The sequence below is a fragment of the Symphalangus syndactylus genome, chromosome 13 (assembly GCF_028878055.3).
Source record: "Symphalangus syndactylus isolate Jambi chromosome 13, NHGRI_mSymSyn1-v2.1_pri, whole genome shotgun sequence".
Classification (NCBI taxonomy): domain Eukaryota; kingdom Metazoa; phylum Chordata; class Mammalia; order Primates; family Hylobatidae; genus Symphalangus; species Symphalangus syndactylus.
This window is the reverse complement of record NC_072435.2, coordinates 35,795,977-35,816,612: the sequence shown is the minus strand read 5'-3', so window position 1 is coordinate 35,816,612 and position 20,636 is coordinate 35,795,977. Positions and strand designations below refer to the sequence as shown.

Sequence of the window (20,636 nt, the reverse complement as noted above, 5' to 3'; positions counted from 1 at the left end):
CCCGCCCGGCCAGAGTGTCGAAACGGAAGTGATGTCAGTGCACCACCGCCATCTTTTCCGGTGCTGGCTCCTCTTGGTCAGTGCAGTTTCGTCTTTATGGTGGTGGAGTCCGCCCAGGCTGTGGTGAGTTCCGCCTGCTTGGCGGTCCCGGAGATAGCAGGGGGCGGCAAAGGAATGATTGCGCGCTGTCGCCCAGGAGCCTCTCAGATCCGGTTCACTTCACTCGCTTCTCCAGGGACTATCAGTCCTCCCTGTGCGGCCAGTTCTGAGAGGCTGCACGCTCTCTGGGTTCACTGAAACCTCTGCAACCTCTGCCTCCAGGGTCAAGCAGTTCTGCTGCCTCAGCCTTTCGAGTACCTGAGATTACAGGCAAGTGCCACCACTCCCGGCTACTTTTTGTATCTTTAGTAGAGATGGTTTCGCCATGTTGGCCAGGCTGGTCTTGAACTCCTGACCTTAGGTGGTCTGTCTGCCTCGGTCCCCCAAAGTGCTGGGATTATAGGTGTGAGCCACTGCACCCGGCCAACTTTTGAAAATTTTACATTTTGTTCTTAAGTCATCCTAGGTACATAATGAAGTTATCAATAACACACGTGGCTGGTGACTACTGAATTGTTCTGTGCAGGTCTGCACTGTCTTCTCGGCATATGGGGGGGTAACACCATATACAGGAGCTCAGGCTCTAGGGACAAGTATCAGACCAACTACTAGGGTTGTGCGAATGTAGGTTTTTTTCAGTATTAAATAGAAGTAATGGGCCAGGCCTGGTGGCTCATGCTTATTATACCAGCCCTTTGGGAGGCCAAGTCAGGAGGATTGTTTGAGCCCAGGAGTTTGAGACAGCCTGGGCAACCTGGTGAAACCTTGTCTCTACTAAAACTACAAAAAATTAGCCGGACCCAGTGGTGTGCACCTGTAGTCCCAGCTACTTGGGGGGCTGAAGTGGGAGAATCACTTAAGGCCAGGAGTTCGAGACCAGCCTGGCCGACATGGCGAAACCGCGTCTCTACTAAAAATGCAAAAATTAGCCAGGCATGGTGGTGCATACCTGTAATTCCAGCTACTGGGGAGGCTGAGGCCTGATAATCGCTTGCACCTTGGAGGCAGAGGTTGCAAGGAGTCGAGATCGTGCCACTGCATTCCAGCCTGGGCAACAGAGTGAGACTCTGTCTCAAAATAATAATAATAATAATAAGGAGTGATGATTTGCACCTATGGTCCCAGCTATTCAGGAGGCTTAAGTGGGAGGATCATTTGAGCCTGGGAGGTCTAGGATACAGAGAGTTGTGTGAGTGCCATTGCACTTCAACCTGGGCAACAGAGTGAGACCCTGTCTCAATAGATAGATAGATAGATAGATAGATAGATAGATAGATAGATAGATATAGGTAATGATAGCTATTGGGAAGAATGGTTATGATAATTAAGTGAGCATGTATATATAAAGCTACTAGAGCTACTTCTGACATATCAGTCCTCAGTAAATGTCAGTTACTGTTATTAATACTTCGTTACTGAGTGACGGTACTGAGTGGGCAATTTTTGGTGGCCTTCACATCTGTCACCTGCAGAGACAAAGCTCAGGCATAAAGTTTGATGACTGATGTTTCATGCTTGTTGTTTGATGATTGATATAAACAGGACCACAAATAACCCTGTACAAAGAGGAATGGAGATTGCCTCTATCCACCTAGATTCATAAGCTGCCCTGAGGTGATCTTGGCATCAAGGAACGGATGCACATCACACCATCAGCTTCAGAGCATGGCAGCCATTTATTTGTCCCGTGGTAAGTCCTTGTTGATGCTCTTTTTCAGAGATTCTGCTTTAGGTCACCCTCCACAACATCCGTCACCCAGGCTGGAGTGCAGTGGTGCAATCTTCGCTCATTGCAACCTTCACCTCCCGGGTTCAAGTGATTCTCTTGCCTCAGCCTCCCATGTAGCTGTGACCACAAGCACATACCGCCAGGCCTGGCTAATTTTTGTTTGTTTGTTTGTTTTTGTTTTGGAGACGGAATCTCACTCTGTCTCCCGGGCTGGAGTGCAATGCCGCGGTCTCGACTCACTGCAACTTCTGCCTCCTGGGTTCAAGAAATTCTCTGCCTCAGCCTCCCATAATTTTTGTATTTTTAGTAGAGATGGGGTTTCATAATGTTGGCCAGGCTGGTCTCAAATTCCTGACCTCAAGTGATTTGCCCGCCTTGGCCTCCCAAAGTGTTGGGATTACAGGCATGAGCCACTGTGCACAGCCAGAATGCCATTTTAGAATTCAGCCCTGGTTTGTGTACCTTAGGAAATGCTACCTAAGCTTCACGAGTGTTACTACTATGGGCAGATAGAGAGTCACTTTTTTTTTTTTGAGACAGAATCTTGCTCTGTCACCCAGGCTAGAGTGCAGTGGCACGATCTCGGCTCACTGCAAGCTCCACCTCCTGGGTTCACACCATTCTCCTGCCTCAGCCTCCTGAGTAGCTGGGACTACAGGTGCCCACCACCACGCCCGGCTAATTTTTTTGTATTTTTAGTAGAGACAGGGTTTCACCGTGTTAGCCAGGATGGTCTCATTCTCCTGACCTCATGATCCACCCTCCTCTGCCTCCCAAAGTGCTGGGATTACAGGCGTGAGGCACCACGCCTGGCCGAGAGTCACATTTTTCAGGGTGTAAGTTTCCTTGAAAAATGAAACTATTACCCTTTACGCAACAGGCAGTTTGGCCCACGTCCGCTTTTGAGTCTAGCTGACACAGGACTACTATGGCATTTCATGGAAATGTTGTGTGTGTGCAGTTTTCTCGAGTGTGTAGGAGCATATGGGAATTTCAAGCTAGGATGAAATGACTTCTAGGCATGAGAATGTGGGAAGGATGGGCAGCTCTGGCTTCTCATGCCTTTTTACTTTTCCACTAGGGACTTTTTCCAGGGGGCCAATCTGCCCTTTTGAAGAAAAGACAAAGGCAGAAAGGATGGTGGAGGACTACCTGGCAAATGGTTATCAGGTAAGCAGAAAATGGACTGTTGTTAAAAATGACATGCTTTCATCCAATAGGTAGACACATTTCTTTCTAGGCAGACTCATCTCCAGAGTTTTCTTAGAGCAAATGAAGCCTTACTCAATGACTGAGTCCCCAGATGAATTTCCCCAGAGAATGAAGTCTCCTATACATAAAGTGTTAACTTGAAAATCAGTCTGCTAGCTCAGTAATTGCTACTTAAGCTTGACCTTCATGGTGCCAACTGCATCTTTCTTACATTGCTGGGTGCAGTGACAGATGATAAAGCCGATGAAAGTGTCCTTTTATCAAATTATTCACTTACCAGCATTTATCAGGTATCTGCAGTGTGCTGAGAAGTATGCTGCATAGACACCAATGGGACACGAAGAGCTCCTAGCCTGGTTGTGCTGAGATCAAGTGTAAACAGTGTGCAGTGGCTCATGCCTATAATTCCAGCTACTCAGGAGACAGAGGTGAGAAGACCACTTCAGCCCAGGAGATCGAAGCTGTAGTAAGCAGCAGTTGTGCCTGGGTGACACAGTGGGACCCTGTCTTCATATACAAATAAATAAACAAACAGATTAGATAGATAGATAGATGCTAGATAGATAAAAATTCATCTTTAGGAATTACTGTTCTAATCAAAATAAAAATAAAATTTAAAAATACAAATATTAAAAAGTTAAAAATACGTAGATCAGCAAAAAAAGATTTAAAAAAATTTTAAAAAGTGCTGTTTAAGGCATATGCCCGTGGGAGGTCAACCTTGAGTGTTTAGACAAAAGAGCTCCTGAGACATTAAACCCTGGAGTAGATCATGGGAGACCTGAGAACCACATATAGGTGAGTATAAGGTTCCCCTTCATCATTCTCCAGTGAATATTGGTGGAAGTGTTCATTGGCTCAAACCAGCATGTGTATGATGACATAGGATTCAGTGACGTTTGATGATGTGGCTGTGGACTTCACCCCAGAGGAGTGGGCTTTACTAGACACAACTGAGAAATACCTCTACAGAGATGTGATGCTGGAGAACTACATGAACCTGGCCTCTGTGGGTAAGAGTAACATCACTTTGCTTGGCATGGTGGCCTGCACCTGTAGTCCCAGATACTTGGGAGGCTGAGGTGGGAGAATTGCTGGAGCCTGGGAGTTTGATACTAGCATGGGCAACATTGTGATACCTTGTCCCTTAAAAAAAAAATTCTAGGCCGGGCGCAGTGGCTCACGCCTGTAATCCCAGCACTTTGGGAGGCTGAGGAGGGTAGATCATGAGGTCAGGAGATGGAGACCATCCTGGCTAACACTGTGAAACCCTGTCTCTACTAAAAAAATACAAAAAAATTAGGTGGACATAGTGGCAGGTACCTGTAGTCCCAGCTATTCGGGAGGCTGAGGCAGGAGAATGGCATGAACCCGGGAGGCAGATCTTGCAGTGAGCCAAGATCACGCCACTGCACTCCAGCCTGGGTGACAGAGTGAGACTCCATTTCAAAAAGAAAATCCTAAAAATGAAGACTAGGCCGGTTGTGGTGGCTCACGCCTATAATCCCAGCACTTTGGGAGGCCAAGGCGGGCAGATCACATGCGGTCAGGAATTTGAGACCAGCCTGGCCAAAATAGTGAAACCCTATCTCTACTAAAAATACAAAAATTATCCAGACTTGTTGGTGGGCACCTGTAGTCCCAGCTACTCAGGAGGCTGAGACAGGAGAATTGCTTGAACCAGGATGCAGAAGTTGCAGTGAGCCGAGATTCCGCCACTGCACTCCTGCTGGGGCGACACGGTGATACTTCATCTAAAAAAGTAAATACATTAAAAATAAAAACAAACACTAGCATCATTTCTTGTAGCCTGTTATAGAGCTGATGTATGTTACATGCTTGCTTGTCAATTCTGAAAACAGTGGGGAATAACAGAGACAGTCCCAAGTAACAGTCCCTGCTGTAGTATGTTTTAAGTTACTGTGGTAATCCTGGAAACAACATCAACAGCATCAGCTTCGTGCTGTAAGAAATATACATCTTTCTTCCCCTATCCTTTGATGTAGTAAATTGGAAACTCCAGGGTTGGAGCCCAGTCATCTGTGTTTTCAGAATCACTGAAGATGAATCTAATATACTATCATGTTTGAGACCCAATGGGAGAGTTGTTTACCCATGAGAGCAAGCATCTTTTTGTTGTACTTACTTTATTTCTGCTTTTTTTTTTTTTTGAGACAGAGTCTCACTCCGTAGCCCAGGCTGGAGTGTAATGGTGCCACCTCGGCTCACTGCAACTTCAGCCTCCCAAGTAGCTGAGATTAGGTGCACCTGCCACTATGCCCAGTTAAATTTTTTTTTTTTTTGTATTTTTAGTAGAGACAGGGTTTCGCCATGTTGGCCAGCCCGGTTTTGAACTCCTGACCTCAGGTGATCCACCCGCCTTGGCCTCCCAGAGTGCTAGGATTACAGGTGTGAGCCACTGCACCCAGCCTACTTACTTTATTTATTATTTTCATGGCAGGGTCTTGCTGTGCCGCCCAGGCTGGAGTTTGGTGGTGCGATCTCTGCTCACTACAACCTGTGCCCTCCCAGGTTCAAGCAATTCTCCTGCCTCAGCCTCCTGAGTAGCTGGGATTACAGGCAATTTTCACTGTGCCCAGCTAATTTTTGTATTTTTAGTAGAGAAGGGGTTTCACTGTGTTGGCCAGGCTGGTCTTAAACTCCTGACCTCAAATGATCCACCCACCTCGACCTCCCAAAGTGTTAGGATTACAGGCATGAGCCACCTCGCCCAGCCTACTTTATTTCTTACTGAAATAAAAGTTTTAGTGCTTTACAAGTGTGTATGTAAGTCTGAATTTGGGTTTAATGGGTCAGAGACAACCAATCTTTTTTGGGCATAGAAATGGAGATCTTAGCTTTTTTATCCCTTTTGTAATAATTACATTACTTTTATTAGAACTATATCTCCTGGTGAGGCATGATGGCTCATGCCTATAATCCCAGCACTTTGGGAGGCTGAGGTGTGTGGATTGCCTGAGGCCAGGAGTTTGAGACCAGCATGTCCTGCACGGTGAAACCCCTTCTCTACTAAAAATACAAAAAATCAGCCAGACGTGGTGGCACATGCCTGTAGTCCCAGCTAGTCAAGAGGCTGAGGTGGGAGAATTGCTTCAACATGGGAGACAGAGGTTGCATTGAGCCAATATTGTGCCACTGCACTCCAGCGTGGGTGACAGAGCGAGACTTCATCTCAAAAAAAAAAAAGAAAAAAAGGAGATTTTTAAAGATGCACTTTGCTTCAGAAGATTTATTTTTCTCAAGAGTTTTGGATATCTTTGACTTTTATTTTCCATCTTGTCAAACATTCCTATGATCTAATAAAACTACGTGTTCTGTTTCTTTGTTAACTTTATCATTTTGAACATGCTGTTTATCTAGATCTTTCCTACTTTCCTTTCCTGAAAATCTTCTCTTCCTATTTTCCATCAGCTTTAATTTTCTTTTCTGAAGTCTCGCTCTGTCACCCAGGCTGGAGTGCAGTGGCACTATCTCAACTCACTGCAACCTCTGCCTCCTGGGTTCAAGCGATTCTCCTGCCTCAGCCTCATGAGGCAGGCAGGGATTATAGGCATGCGCCACCATGCGCAGCTAATTTTGTATTTTTAGTAGAGATGTGCCTTCTCCATGTTGGTTAGTCTGGTCTTGAACTCCTGACCTCAAGTGATCCACCCACCTCAGCCTCCCAAACTGCTGGGATTACAGGTGTGAGCCACCGCTCCCAGCAGTTTTAATTTTTACAGAAGTAGTTTGTAATAAACTATCTAAACACATCAGTTGTGTAATAAACCCCACATAATTATAGCCAAATTTTTGACATACCAAAATCTTCAAGGTTCTCTGGCTTTTATTTTATTGCTGTGTTTAATTTGAAAACAAGTAAAAATGACTCATTTTAAACTAACATTTCTTCTCTCAACCCTTACATTTCTTTTTCTGCTTAACTTCAGAATGGGAAATACAACCTAGAACTAAATGGTCATCACTTCAGCAAGGTTTTTTGAAGAATCAAATATTCAGTGGGATACAAATGGTAAGATTCATGAGGGATATTTCTTAATTTCCTCTCTTAGAAAAGATAGAGAATTCCATTCTAGAAAATCAGCACAGTCAGAGGTGTAGCTTACATCTGTAATCCCAGCCACTTGGGAGGCTGAAGTGGAAGGATCATTTGAGCCCAAGAGTTCAAGACCAGCCTAGGCAGTATAGCAAGATCCCATCTCTGATTTTAAAAAGAGGGTGAATGTGGTAGCTCATGCCTGTAATCCCAACATTTTGGGAGGCCAAGGTGGGTGGATCACTTGAGGTCAGGAGTTTGAGACCAGGCTGGCCGACATGGTGAAACTCCATCTCTACTAAAAAATAAAAAATTAGCCGAGTGTGGTGGTGGACACCTGTCATACCAGTTACTCGGGAGGCTGAGACAGGAGAATGGCGTGAACACAGAGGCAGAGGTTGCAATGAGCCGAGATTGAACCACTGCATTCCAGCCTGGGCGACCAAGTGAGACTCTGTCTCAGAAATAAAGAAAGAAAAGAAACTGAGTCTGTAATCCCATCACTTTGGGAGGCCCAGGCGGGTGGATCACTTGAGATTAGCACTTCAAGACCAGCCAGGCCAACATAGTGAAACTTATCTCTACTAAAAATACAAAGTTAGCCAGGCGTGGTGGCAGGCACCTGTAATCCCAGTTACATGGGAGGCTGAGGCAGAATTGCTTAAACCCGGGAGGTGGAGTTTGCAGTGAAAAAGAAACTGCACAAATGAGAGATACTTGAGAGAATTAGAGAAGAAGCCTGCAGGCTGGGTGCGGTGGCTCACACTTGTAATCCCAGCACTTTGGGAGGCCGAGGCGGGCGGATCACGAGGTCAGGAGATCAAGACCACGGTGAAACCCCGTCTCTACTAAAAATACAAAAAAAAATTAGCCGGGCGTGGTGGCGGGCGCCTGTAGTCCCAGCTACTCAGAGAAGCTGAGGCAGGAGAATGGCGTGAACCCGGGAGGCGGAGCTTGCAGTGAGCCGAGATTGTGCCACTGCACTCCAGCCTGGGTGACAGAGTGAGACTCCATCTCAAAAAAAAAAAAAAAGAGAAGAAGCCTGTATCCTTGGGGGAGGAGGGTCTCTGGAGAGATAGTCTGAATGTAATGACTTTTGTGATGTTCCATACCTGTATAACTTGTCACTTCAAAATACCCACAAATACACATTCCCACATAAGTAACTAGACATTGAGGATTTAAACAGTTTCATGAAAATCTACACTATTTGGCTGGGTGCAATGGCGGACACCTGTAATCCCAGCACTTTGGGAAGCTGAGGCAGGAGAATCACTTGAGCCTAGGAGTTCAAGACCAGCCTGGACAATGGAGACCCTGTCTCTACAAGGAATAGAAAATTAGCAGGGCGTGTTGGCATGCACCTGCAATCCAAGCTCCTCAGGGCACCGAGGCAGGATGATGGCTTCAGCCTGGGAGATTAAGGCCACAGTGAGCTGTGATTGTGCCATGGTACCCAGCCTGGGTGGCAGAGTGAGACCTTGTCTCAAACCACCCTGCACAATAAAAAAAAAAAAAAATCACAGTTTTTTTTTTTTTTTTTTGAACAATTAGAGCCAGTGGCATAGAATTCTGGCAAAAGGTCCCATCATTCAACCTGAAAGAAATCAAGAAATCAGGAAATAAAAACAAGAAAAATTGTAAAAATTATAATTATCCAAGTAGGCTGACATAGTAGCTCACGGCTGTAATCCCAGCACTTTGGGAGGCTGAGGCAGGGGGGTTTTGTGAAGAGTTTGAGATCAGCCTAGGCTACATAGTAAGACCCTGTCTCTATAAAAATAAATTGAGGCTGGGTGTGGTGGCTCACGCTTGTAATCCCAGCAATTTGGCAGGTCAAGGTGGGCAGATCACGAGGTCAGCAGTTCAAGATCAGCCTGGCCAACATGGTGAAACCCTGTCTCTACAAAAAATAACAAAATTGGCTGGGTGTGGCTACACGTGCCTATGATCCCAGCTACTCACAAGGCTGAGGCATGAGAATCACTTGAGCCCAGGAGGTGGAGGTTGCAGTGAGCCAAGATCTTGCCACTTGCATTCTAGCCAAAGCGAGACTCCATCTCAAAAATAAACTGAGGTGGGGCGTGGTGGCTCACACCTGTAATCTCAACACTTTGGGAGGCCAAGGCAGGCAGATCACCTGAGGTCAGGAGTTCAAAACCAGCCTGGCCAACATGGTGAAACCCTGTCTCTACTAAAACTACAAAAATTAGCCAGGCATGGTGACCCATGCCTGTAATCCCAGCTACTTGGGAGGCTGAGGAAGGAGAATCGCTTGAACCTGGGAGGCAGATGTTGCAGTGAGCCAAAATCATGCCATTGCACTCCAGTCTGGGCTACAGAGCGAGACTCTGTCTCTAAATAAATAAATAAACAAACAAACTGAAAGATTGGCCAGGCATGATGGTGCATTCAAATAGTTCTATCTACACAGGAAGCTAAGGCAAGATGATCACTTGAACTCAGCCAGGAGTTTGAGGTTACAGTGAGCCATGATCACACCAGTGCACTATAGCCCAGGCAGTGGAGCAAAACCCCAACTCTGAAAAAAGTAAAACATGCTGGGTGTGGTGGGTGATGCCTGTAATACCACCACTTTGGGAGGCTGAGGCAGGCAGATCACCTGAGCTTAGGAGTTTGAGACCAGCCTGGGTAACTTGGCAAAACCTTGTTTCTACAAAACATAGAAAAATTAGCCAAGTGCAGTGGCGTGCACCTGTATTCCTAGCTACTCGGGAGGCTGAGGCAGGAGAATCACTTGAGCCTGGGAGGTGGAGGTTGCAGTTAGCTGAGAGTGTACCACTGCACTCCAGACAGGGAGATAGAACAAGACTTTCTCTCAAAAAAAAAAAAAAAAAATTAAACATTAAAAAGTAAAATAATAATTGTTATCAAAATGTTTCTGTGTTCAGATGGGTGAAATCTCTTCATATGTCTGAAAATGTTTTAAAACCTTTATCTCGTCATCAACAGACAAGAGGCTACAGTGGATGGAAACTCTGTGACTGTAAGAATTGTGGAGAGGTCTTCAGGGAACAGTTTTGCCTTAAGACACACATGACAGCTCAGAATGGAGGGAACACTTCTGAGGGTAATTGTTATGGAAAAGACACCCTCAGTGTGCACAAGGAAGCCTCTACTGGACAGGAACTTTCCAAATTTAATCCACGTGGAAAAGTCTTCACTCTAACTCCAGGTCTTGCTGTACATCTTGAGGTTCTCAACACAAGACAACCCTACAAATGTAAGGAATGTGGAAAAGGCTTTAAGTATTTTGCGAGCCTTGATAATCACATGGGAATCCACACTGATGAGAAACTCTGTGAATTTCAGGAATGTGGGAGAGCTGTTACAGCTTCCTCGTACCTAAAGCAGTGTGTAGCAGTTCATACAGGAAAGAAATCTAAAAAGACTAAGAAATGTGGGAAATCCTTCACTAATTTTTCTCAACTTTATGCACATGTGAAAACTCATAAAGGAGAGAAGTCCTTTGAATGTAAAGAATGTGGAAGATCCTTTAGAAATTCCTCATGCCTTAATGATCACATTCAAATTCACACTGGAATAAAACCACACAAGTGTACATACTGTGGGAAAGCCTTCACTAGATCAACTCAACTTACTGAACATGTAAGAACTCACACTGGAATAAAACCCTATGAATGTAAGGAATGTGGCCAAGCCTTCACTCAGTACTCAGGCCTTTCTATACACATACGAAGTCACAGTGGAAAGAAACCCTATCAGTGTAAGGAATGTGGGAAAGCCTTCACTACATCCACAAGTCTTATTCAGCATACAAGAATTCACACAGGAGAGAAGCCTTATGAATGTGTTGAATGCGGGAAGACCTTCATTACTTCTTCCCGTCGTAGTAAACATTTGAAAACTCATAGTGGAGAAAAGCCCTTTGTATGCAAGATATGTGGGAAAGCATTTCTATATTCCTCACGCCTTAATGTTCACTTGCGAACTCATACCGGAGAGAAACCCTTTGTATGTAAAGAATGTGGGAAAGCATTTGCTGTTTCCTCACGCCTAAGTAGACATGAAAGAATTCACACTGGGGAGAAACCCTATGAATGTAAGGATATGAGTGTTACCATTTAGCCCATTGGTTGACATCTTTAATTATTGGCAATGACACCAAAGATTATCAGATTTGTCCTAAATGCCTTATAGAGGTTGTAATGACTCATGGATTGGCCTTAGATGCCATCCCAAGGGTCTGAAATTAAACCTACAGGTTCATGGTTGCCTGAGTCTGGGCATCTGTGAAGAAGGGTCGTGGATGATGAGGTCAGTACTGCAGGCTGCCTCACCTTGGTGATTAGATTCCTAAGATCATAGCATTAACAAGTTCTGTATGAGATAAATCATGCAGATTGATCCCAGCCCCTCTTAATGGCAGCCAGTGTGGCACATTTATGTCAAAATTTGCCAGAAGGCAAGATGACGTAGGTCCCCAAAGGTGGGTTGTTAAGAGATGCTCCTCCAAGGGTCTCTTCTGTTCCCATGGATCCTGCAGAGCATATCAGGAATGAAACCATCCATAATTGCCAGTGCACTTTCACAGCTGATTATTTCTGTGTCCCCTTGTAAAATCTAAGAAGTGTAACAGCCTTGCCTGTTCTGCCTTGTATGTCTATTTTAGATGGAACAATGTAAGTGGCAATGTCTCTTCTAGTATAATCCAGTCTCCTCACTTCTGTTAAGGTGGCTGATGTAGTCCATGAGTCTCATTTGTGATCTCTTTATCAGATGAGTGTTCAGCCACACTTTCAGGATTCTCTTCAGTACAAGTTTTCTAATTTTTGCATTATGGATAGGCTGAGAATTTTCCAAATCTCAAGTTCTGGTTCCTTTTCCCTTAACAATTTCTTCTGCAATTCAGGTCTCCTCTTCTGCATTTTTGCCAAGACCAGCTGGGTCATGGAGATCCTAACCCAGTGGCTCTAGATTAATTAAGACAAAGACACAGAAATAGAATGCAGAGTGGGAATCAGGGCTCACAGCCTTCAGAGCTGAGAGCCTTGAACAGAGTTTGACCCACATATTTATTGACAGTAAGCCCATGATAAACATTATTTCTATAGATTATAGATTAGCTAAAAGTATTCCTTAGGGGAAAGAAAGGGACAGTCTCTGGCTTGTTATCTGCAACAGGAACATGTCCTTAAGGCACAAATCACTCATGCTATTGTTTGTGGTTTAGGAATGCCTTGAGCAGTTTTCCAGTTTTCCATCCTGGGTGGGCCAGGTGTTCCTTGCCCTCATTCTGGTAAACCAGCAACCTCCAGCATGGGTGTCATAGCCATCACGAGCATGTCACAGTGCTGCAGAGATTTTGTTTATGGCCAGTTTCTCATGGCCTGTTTATGGCCAAATTTGGGGGGCCCGTTCCCAGCATATTTTCCTGTAAGCAGTCAGGAAGAATGAAGCTTCCTGTGTCCTTTAATACTTTAATTACAAATGTTAGTGATACATACCGAGTTTTATCTCTCTCAATCTCTACCTTCCACAAAGTGCTAGAATACAGTTCTGCCAAGTTCCTCACTACTTCATATCAAGGGTTGTTTTTTCTTCATTTCCCAGTAGCATGTTCCTCATTCCCCAGTGACATCTCACCAGAATCACCCTTACTAACCTTATTTCCAGCTTGCACATCAGAATTTTTCCAGCCTCTACTCACTTGTCTGTTTCAAATCTGCTTCATATTTTTAGTTTTTTTGTTTGTTTGTTTTTAATCTGCCTTAATGAGCTCAGGCCACTGTAACAAAATACCATAGGCCAAATGGCTTACAAATTCATTTAATTTTAAATAAATGAGGTTAAAAACAAATTTATATTCTCACATTTCTCGAGGCTGGAAGTCTGAGATCAGAGTGCCAACATGGTCAACTTCTGGTGAGAGCTCTCTTCCTGGTATGTAAATGCCCACTTCCTCATGTCTTCACAGGATGGAAACCAACAAATAGGTCTCTCTCTCTCTCCTCTCTCCTTTCTCCTTTCTCCTCTCTCCTCTGTCTGTCTCCCCACCATCTCTCTCCTCCCCCCCCTCCCCCCTACCCGTCTCTTGATATCATTTCTTTTTTTCTTTTTTTTTTTTTTTTTTGAGATGGAGTCTCGTTCTGTCGCCCAGGCTGGAGTGTGCAGTGGCACAATCTCGGCTCACTGCAAGCTCCGCCTCCCGGGTTCACGCAATTCTCCTGCCTCAACCTCTCCGAGTAGCTGGGACTACAGGTGCCCGCCACCACGCCTGGCTAATTTTTTGTATTTTTAGTAGAGATGGGGTTTCACTGTGGTCTCGATCTCCTGACCTCGTGATCCGCCCGCCTCGACCTCCCAAAGTGCTGGGATTACGAGCGTGAGCCACTGTGCCCGGCGACATCATTTCATGATACTTCTTAAGACCCTATTTTCAGGCTGGGCGCGGTGGCTCACACCTGTAATCCCAGCACTTTGGGAGGCTGAGGTGGGCGGATCACGAGGTCAGGAGATCGAGACCATCCTGGTTAACATGGTGAAACCCTGTCTCTACTACAAATATGAAAAATTAGCTGGGCATGGTGGCAGGTGCCTGTAGTCTCAGCTACTTGGGAGGCTGAGGCAGGAGAATGGCATGAACTTGGGAGGCGGAGGTTGCAGTGAGCCAAGATCGCAGCCACTGCACTCCAGCCTGGGCAACAGAGCGAGACTCTGTCTCAAAAAACAAAACAAAAACCCTGGTTTCACATACAGTCACATTGGGATTTGGAGCTTCAACATAGGAATTTTCGGGGTTATCGTTCAGTCCAGAGTACTTAATATGATTCTTTTCCATTTCCACATAGACAATCACATAATCTGTAAATAATGACTTATTTTTCCACTTTAGTCATTAGGTTATACCTACATATATTTTTTCTTGCTTTACTGGACTAATTTCAACCTCCAGCACAACACCAACTAAAAGTAGTAATACCAGCATAATTGTCTGCAGTTCTACTGAGATATGTGCTCTATTTCATTGGCTTGGCTGTAGGTTTTATTTTATTTTTTGAAGAGGCTATCTCTTACAGGAAAAGTTTCTTTTTATATCTAGTTTTTACATGATGAATGATTTCCCAATATTTCATAATTTTTGAGGCTGAATTCCTCTTGAATTTATTAAATGCTTCCTGTGCATCATCTGTGATGATCATGTTTATTTACTGATAAAACTCAAGTACCTAGAACTGCACCTAGCTCATGATGGTACGTAATAAATAATTCAATGAAATGATGTGGTGGTGCATGCCTATAGTTGTAGCTACTTGGGAGGATGGCCTGAACCCAGGGGTTCTAGACCAGCTTAGGCAACATAGCAAAGACCACATCTCAAAAAAACAAACAAAAAAAACCACAAAAAACTTGAATGAATGAATGCATGGAAGGACTCGTTTCTAAAATAAATGTGGTCAGGTGGGGTGTGGTGGCTCATACCTGTAATACCAGCACTTTGGGAGGCGGGGATGGGCGGATCACTTGAGGTCAGGAGTTCGAGACCAGCCTGGCCAAAATGGTGAAACCCCATCTCTACTAAAAATACAGAAATTAGCTGGGTGTGGTTGTATGCACCTGGAATTCCAGCTACTCGGGAGGCTGAAGCAGGAGAATCACTTGAACCTGGGAGGTGGAGGTTGCATAGAGTGTAGATTGCACCACTGCACTCCAGCCTTGGTGACAGAGTGAGACTCCATCAAAAATAAAATAATTGTGGTTTTTGTATTTATTATATTTCTATCGTTACATCAACCTTGCGTTCCTGGATAAGCTCAACTGAGACATAATGGATCATTTTAAAAGACTATTTGATTACATTTACTAATATGTTATGGAGCTATGTTTGAATAACTTTGCAATTTTTTTTCTTATTGTCCCTGAATGAGTTTTTTTTTTTTTTTTTTTTGAGACAGAGTCTGGCTCTGTGCCCAGGCTGGAGTGCAATGGCATGATCTAGGCTCACTGCAACATCCACCTCCCCGGTTCAAGCGATTCTCCTGCCTCAGCCTCCGAGGAGCTAGGACTACAGGCACCTACCACCACACCCAGCTAATTTTTGTATTTTTAGTAGAGACGGGTTTTCACCATTTTGGCCAAGATAGTTTAGATCTCTTGACCTCATGATCCACCCACCTCGGCCTCCCAAAGTGCTGGGATTACAGGTGTGTGCCACCGCGCCCGGCCCTGAATGATATTTATATGTAGGTTATGATTGTCATATACTGTATTGGGGCATGTTCCTACTTTCTCTAAATTCTTAATCTATCTTTATGCTATAAGAATCTAGGCTGGGAATAGTGGCTCAGGCCTGTAATCCCAGCCCTTTGGAAGGCTTAGGCAAAAAGGTCACTTGAGCCCAGGAGTTCAAGACCACCCTGGGCAACATAGTGAGACCACATCGCTATTTAAAAATACTACATGCTGGGCACAGTGGCTCATGCCTGTAATCCCAGCACTTTGGGAGGTTGGGGTGGGCAGATCAAGAGGTCGGGAGTTCGAGATCAGGCTGGCCTACATGGTGAAACCGCATCTCTACTAAAAATACAAAAATTAGCCAGGCATGGTGGCACACACCTGTAATATAGCTTACTTGGGAGGCTGAGGAAGAAGAATTGCCTGAACGCAGGAGGCGGAGGTTGCAGTGAGTTGAGATTGTGCCATTGCACTCCAGCTCTGGGCGACAGAGTAAGATTCCATCTCGAAAAAAAAAATACTACAAAATATTTCAAAAAATAATAAAAGTTATCTATTCTGGCTGATTATGGTGCTCACACACATTCCCAGCACTTTGGGAGGCTGAGTCAGGAGGATTGCTTGAGGCCAGGAGTTCAAGATCAGCCTGGGCAACATAGTGAGATCCCATCTCTACAAAAAAATAAGAGTTGTCAGGCTGGGTGTGGTGGCTCACGCCTGTAATCCCAGCACTTTTGGAGGCTAGGCAGGTGGATCACCTGAGGTCAGGAGTTTGAGACCAGCCTGGCCAACATGGTGAAACTCCATCTCTACTAAAAATACAAAAAAATTAGCTGGACGTGGTAGCTGGCCCCTGTGATCCCAGCTACTCCAGAGGCTGAGACAGGAAAATCGCTTGAACCCAGGAGGTGGAGGTTGCAGTGAGCCGAGGTCGTGCCACTGCACTCCAGCCTGGGCAACAGAGCAATACTCCGTCTCAGAAACAAAACAAAAGGCCTGGCGCAGTGGCTCATGCCTGTAATCTCACTTTGGGAGGCCGAGGCAGGCAGATCACGAGGTCAAGAGGTTGAGACCATCCTGGCCAACACGGTGAAACTCCGTCTCTACTAAAAATACAAAAATCAGCTAGGCATGGTGGCATGCACCTGTAATCCCAGCTACTCAGGAGGCTGAGTCTGGAGAATCACTTAAACATGGAAGGCAGAGGTTGCAGTGAGCCAATATCGTGCCACTGCACTCCAGCCTGGGCAACAGAGCGAGACTCCATCACAAACAAACAAAAAACAAAATTACCCAGTCTCTGTTATTTCTTCATAGCAATATGAAAATGGACTAATACATCGGAGGTTAGAATTTCAAGACCTACCAGGCATTTATTTCAGTGATTCTCAAAAGCAATCTTCCACAGAACCGCCTCCTCTCATATTTCTTCCATTGGCTTCTGGACCTGGTTGGATGGAGTGACAGAACGGTGTTCTTGAAGCCCCCAGAGTGATCTCCCCACCTGAAAGTAGGGACTCAGCCCTATCCAGAGTTGCAGAGGGCCAGAGAATTGATTGGTGTCTGGCAAGGCTGCCGTCTATCCCCCATTGCATTCTCTAGTCCGTCAGAGCCGAGAGTTTCATCTGTCCTCCACTCAGGCTGCAGTTTTACCCCTAAGAATAGGTGAATGTGCCCCTTTGTGGGAGGATGTGTCTGAAAGAGTCTGGAGCATCGCTGTGGGCAAACTCCAGACATCATCCATAATGGTGAATGCACTAATACAAAGATACAAATCAGCCAGAGCCAACCTTACATTCTTGGAGTCAATGCCACTGGGTTTACTACTTTCTTACCATGGGGTTGAAATTTGTTTGCTAATTTCTTTGTTTCCCTCCCTCTCTCCCTCTCTCCCTCCCTCCCTCTCTCTCTCTCTCTGTCTTTCTTTTTTTCTTTCTTTCTCTTTCATCTTTTTTTTGTTTTTTGTTTGTTTGTTTGTTTTTGAGACGGAGTTTCGCTCTTGTTGCCCAGGCTGGAGTGCAATGGCGCGATCTCGGCTCACTGCAACCTCGGCCTCCCAGGTTCAAGTGATTCTCCTGCTTCGGCCTCCTTAGTAGCTGGGATTACAGGCATGTGTCACCATGCCCAGCTAATTTTGTATTTTTAGTAGAGATGGGGTTTCTCCATGTTGGTTAGGCTGGTCTCGAACTTCCGACCTCAGGTGATCGGCCTGCCTCGGCCTCCAAAGTGCTGGGATTACAGGCGTGAGCCACCGCACCCGGCTCGCTCGCTTTCTTTCTTTCTCTTTCTTTCTCTTTCTTTCTTTCTTTCTTTCTTTCTTTCTTTCTTTCTTTCTTTCTTTCCTTTCTTTCCTTTCTTTCCTTTCTTTCCTTTCTTTCCTTCCTTCTTTCTTTCTTTCTTTCTTCCTTCCTTCTTCCTTTCTTCCTTCCATCCTTCCTTCCTTCTTCCTTCTTTCTTTCCTCCTCTTTCTTTCTTTCTTTCTTTCTTTCTTTCTTTCTTTCTTTTCTCTCTCTCTTTCTTTCTCTTTCTTTTTCTTTCTTTCTTTCCTCCTTTCCTTTTCTTTCTTCTTTCTTTCTCTCTCTCTTTCTTTCTTTTTCTTTTCTTTCTTTGTCTTTTTCTCCCTTCCTTCCCTCCCTCTCTCTCCTTTTCTTTCTTTTCTTTTTTCCTTTCTTTCTTTTTCTTCTTTCTTTCTTCCCTTTTCCTTCCTTCCTTCCCTCCCTCCCTCCCTTCTTTCTTTCTTTCTTTCTTTCTTTCTTTCTTTCTTTCTTTCTTTCTTTCTTTCCTTCCTTCCTTCCTTCTTTCTTTCTTTTCTTTCTCTCTTTCTCCCCTTCCTTCCTTCCTTACTTTTCTTTCCCCCTCCCCTCCCCTCCTCTCCCTTCCCCTCTTGTCTTGCTTTATCACCTAGGCTAGGCGCAGTGTTGCAGACAGAGCTCACTGTAGCCCTGACCTCCTGGGCTCAAGCGATCTTCCCACCTCAGCCTCCCAAGTAGCTGGGAGTACAGGGGTGCTCTACCACACCCAGCTAATTTTTAAATTTTTTTGTAGAGATCATCGCTTGCTATGTTGTCCAGGCTGCTCTCAAACTTCTGGGCTCAAGCAATCCTGCCTCACCCTCTCAAAGTGCTGAGATTCCAGGCGTGAGACACTTCACCCAGCCACTACTATTATACTTAGTGCATTTGTCTTTTTGTTTTTATTTTTTGTTTTTTTGGTGTTTTTTTGTTTGCTTGTTTGTTTTGTTTGTTTGTTTTTGGATGGAGTCTTGCTCTATCGCCAGGCTGGAGTACAGTGGCGCAATCTCAGCTCACTGCAACCTCTGCATCCTGGGTTCAAGCAATTCTCCTGCCTCAGCCTCCCAAGTAGCTGGGACTACAGGCGCATGACACCACACCCAGCTAATTTTTATGTTTTTAGGAGAGACGGGGTTTCACCATGTTGGCCAGGATAGTCTCAATCTCTTGACCTCATGATCAGCCCGCCTCGGCCTCCCAAAGTGCTGGGATTACAGACGTAAACCACTGTGCCTGGCCTACTTAGTACATTTGTAGCAATATTCATTACTGATATGATTCTGCAGTTTTTAATGATTGTACCATTTTTATCAGTGATAAAAACAAGATATACGTATATCTTGTACTGGCATCATAAAAAGCTTTAGCAAGATTTGCTTCATTTTTAATACTCTGAGAGGATTTATGGAGAATTAGGACCAACTGGACCTTGAAAATTTCATGTAATGTAAAAATGTCTGGGCTGGGCATGCTGGCTCATGCTTATAATCCCAGCACTTTGGGAGGCCCAGAAGAGAGGATCAATGTAGCTCAAGAGTTTGAGAACAGCCTGGGCAATGGAGTGAGATACTGTCTCTACCAAAAAATAAAAACAAAAAAACTCAAGTTTAGGTGCTGTGTTCCTTCCATTGCAACTACTAAGTACACTGAGGCAGGGGGATTACATGAGGCCAGGCATTCAAGGCAATAGTGTGCAATAATTACATATCAATTTTTTTTTTAGTTGAATTCACTGTCATCCAGGCTGGAGTGCAGTGGCATGATCTCGGCTCACTAGACCCTTCACCTGCCCAGTTCAAACGATTCTCCTGCCTCAGCCTCCTGAGTAGCTGGGATTACAGGCATGTGCCACCTCGCCCAGCTATTTTATTTTATTTTATTTTATTTTATTTTATTTATTTAACTTTATTTTTTTTTTTTGAGACAGAATCTCATTCTATTGCCCATGCTGGAGTGCAATGGTGCGATCTCAGCTCACTGCAACCTCCTCATCCTGGGTTCAAGAGAATCTTCTGCCTCAGCCTCCTGAGTAGCCAGGAGAATCTTCTGCCTCAGACTCCTGAGTAGCTTGGATTACAGGTGTGTGCTACCAAGTCCAACTAATATTTGTATTTTTAGTAGAGACAGGGTTTCACCATGTTGGTCAGGCTGGTGTTGAACTCCTGACCTCGTGATCCCCCACCTCAGCCTCCAAAACTGCTGGGAGTATTACAGGTGTGAACCACTGCACCCGGCCTTCGCCCAGCTAATGTTTGTATTTTTACTTGAGATGGGGTGTTGCCATGTTGACTTGGCTGGTCTCAAACTCCGTACTTCAGGTGATCTGCCTGCCTCGGCCTCCCAAAATGCTAGGATTACAGGCATGAGCTACCGAGCCCAGCCTTACATATCAATTCTAAAAAGAGTTGTACTTCTAAGACTTTGGTTTTTTTTTCTTCCTTTTTTTGGGGGGACAGGGTCTCACCCTGTCACCCAGGCTGGAGTGCAGTGACACAATTGTGGCTCGCTACAGCCTTGATCTCATGAGCTCGGGTGATCCTCCCACCTTAGACTCCTCAGTAGTTGGGACTGCAGGCATGCACGACCACATCTGGGTAATTTTTGGTGCTTTTTGTAGAGACAGAGTTTCAGCCTGTTGCCCAAGCAACACAGCAAGACCCTGTCTCCACAAAAATTTTTTAAAACCTGGCCAGGCATGGTGGTGCGCACCTGTAGTCCCAGCTACTTGAGATGCTGAGGCAGAAGGATTGCTTGAGCCCAGGAGTTCAAGGCTACAATGAGCTATGGTCGAATCACTGACTCCAGGCTGGGCAAAAGAGCAAGACCCTGCCTCAAAAAAAAAAGAAAAAAGGTGTTACATGTCAATTTTATGTGCTTTTTATCACAGTAAAAATAAATACAGTGAAACAGAAGTTACTGCTGGGGCACAGTGGTCCATGCCTGTAATCTCAGCACTTTGGGAGTCCTAGGTGGGTGGATCACTTGGGACCAGGAATTCAAGACCAGCCTGGCCAATATGGCGAAAACCCTG

At 44.9% G+C, this 20,636-nt stretch overlaps 1 protein-coding gene across 7 annotated transcripts; it reads left to right on the top strand.

Moving 5' to 3' along the window:
- Window positions 1-15: 15 nt before the first annotated feature.
- On the top strand, window positions 16-12,939 carry LOC129460564 (zinc finger protein 561). Of its 7 annotated transcripts, none has more exons than XM_063616036.1 (6): window positions 16-369; window positions 1,642-1,789; window positions 2,910-2,998; window positions 3,927-4,053; window positions 6,991-7,073; window positions 10,071-12,939. In XM_063616036.1, exons 2-6 carry the CDS (start codon window positions 1,765-1,767, stop codon window positions 11,205-11,207), a joined length of 1,461 nt encoding a protein of 486 aa, XP_063472106.1. In that variant the 5' UTR covers window positions 16-369; window positions 1,642-1,764; the 3' UTR covers window positions 11,208-12,939. The 7 variants fall into 7 exon arrangements, with proteins under 7 accessions (XP_063472106.1, XP_055094548.1, XP_055094551.1 ...); XM_063616037.1 differs by lacking the exon at window positions 16-369 and adding an exon at window positions 3,727-3,838 and having other exon boundaries at window positions 1,771-1,789; XM_055238573.2 differs by lacking the exon at window positions 1,642-1,789 and having other exon boundaries at window positions 16-123.
- The last annotated feature ends 7,697 nt before the right edge of the window (window positions 12,940-20,636 follow it).

Excerpts from the sequence above, each read along its gene's own strand:
- LOC129460564 (XM_063616036.1), top strand. The coding sequence starts at position 1,765 with ATGGCAGCCATTTATTTGTCCCGTG. Across the intron at positions 1,790-2,909 it reads AGCCATTTATTTGTCCCGTG|GGACTTTTTCCAGGGGGCCA; the intron begins GTAAGTCCTTGT and ends CTTTTCCACTAG. Across the intron at positions 2,999-3,926 it reads ACCTGGCAAATGGTTATCAG|GATTCAGTGACGTTTGATGA; the intron begins GTAAGCAGAAAA and ends ATGATGACATAG.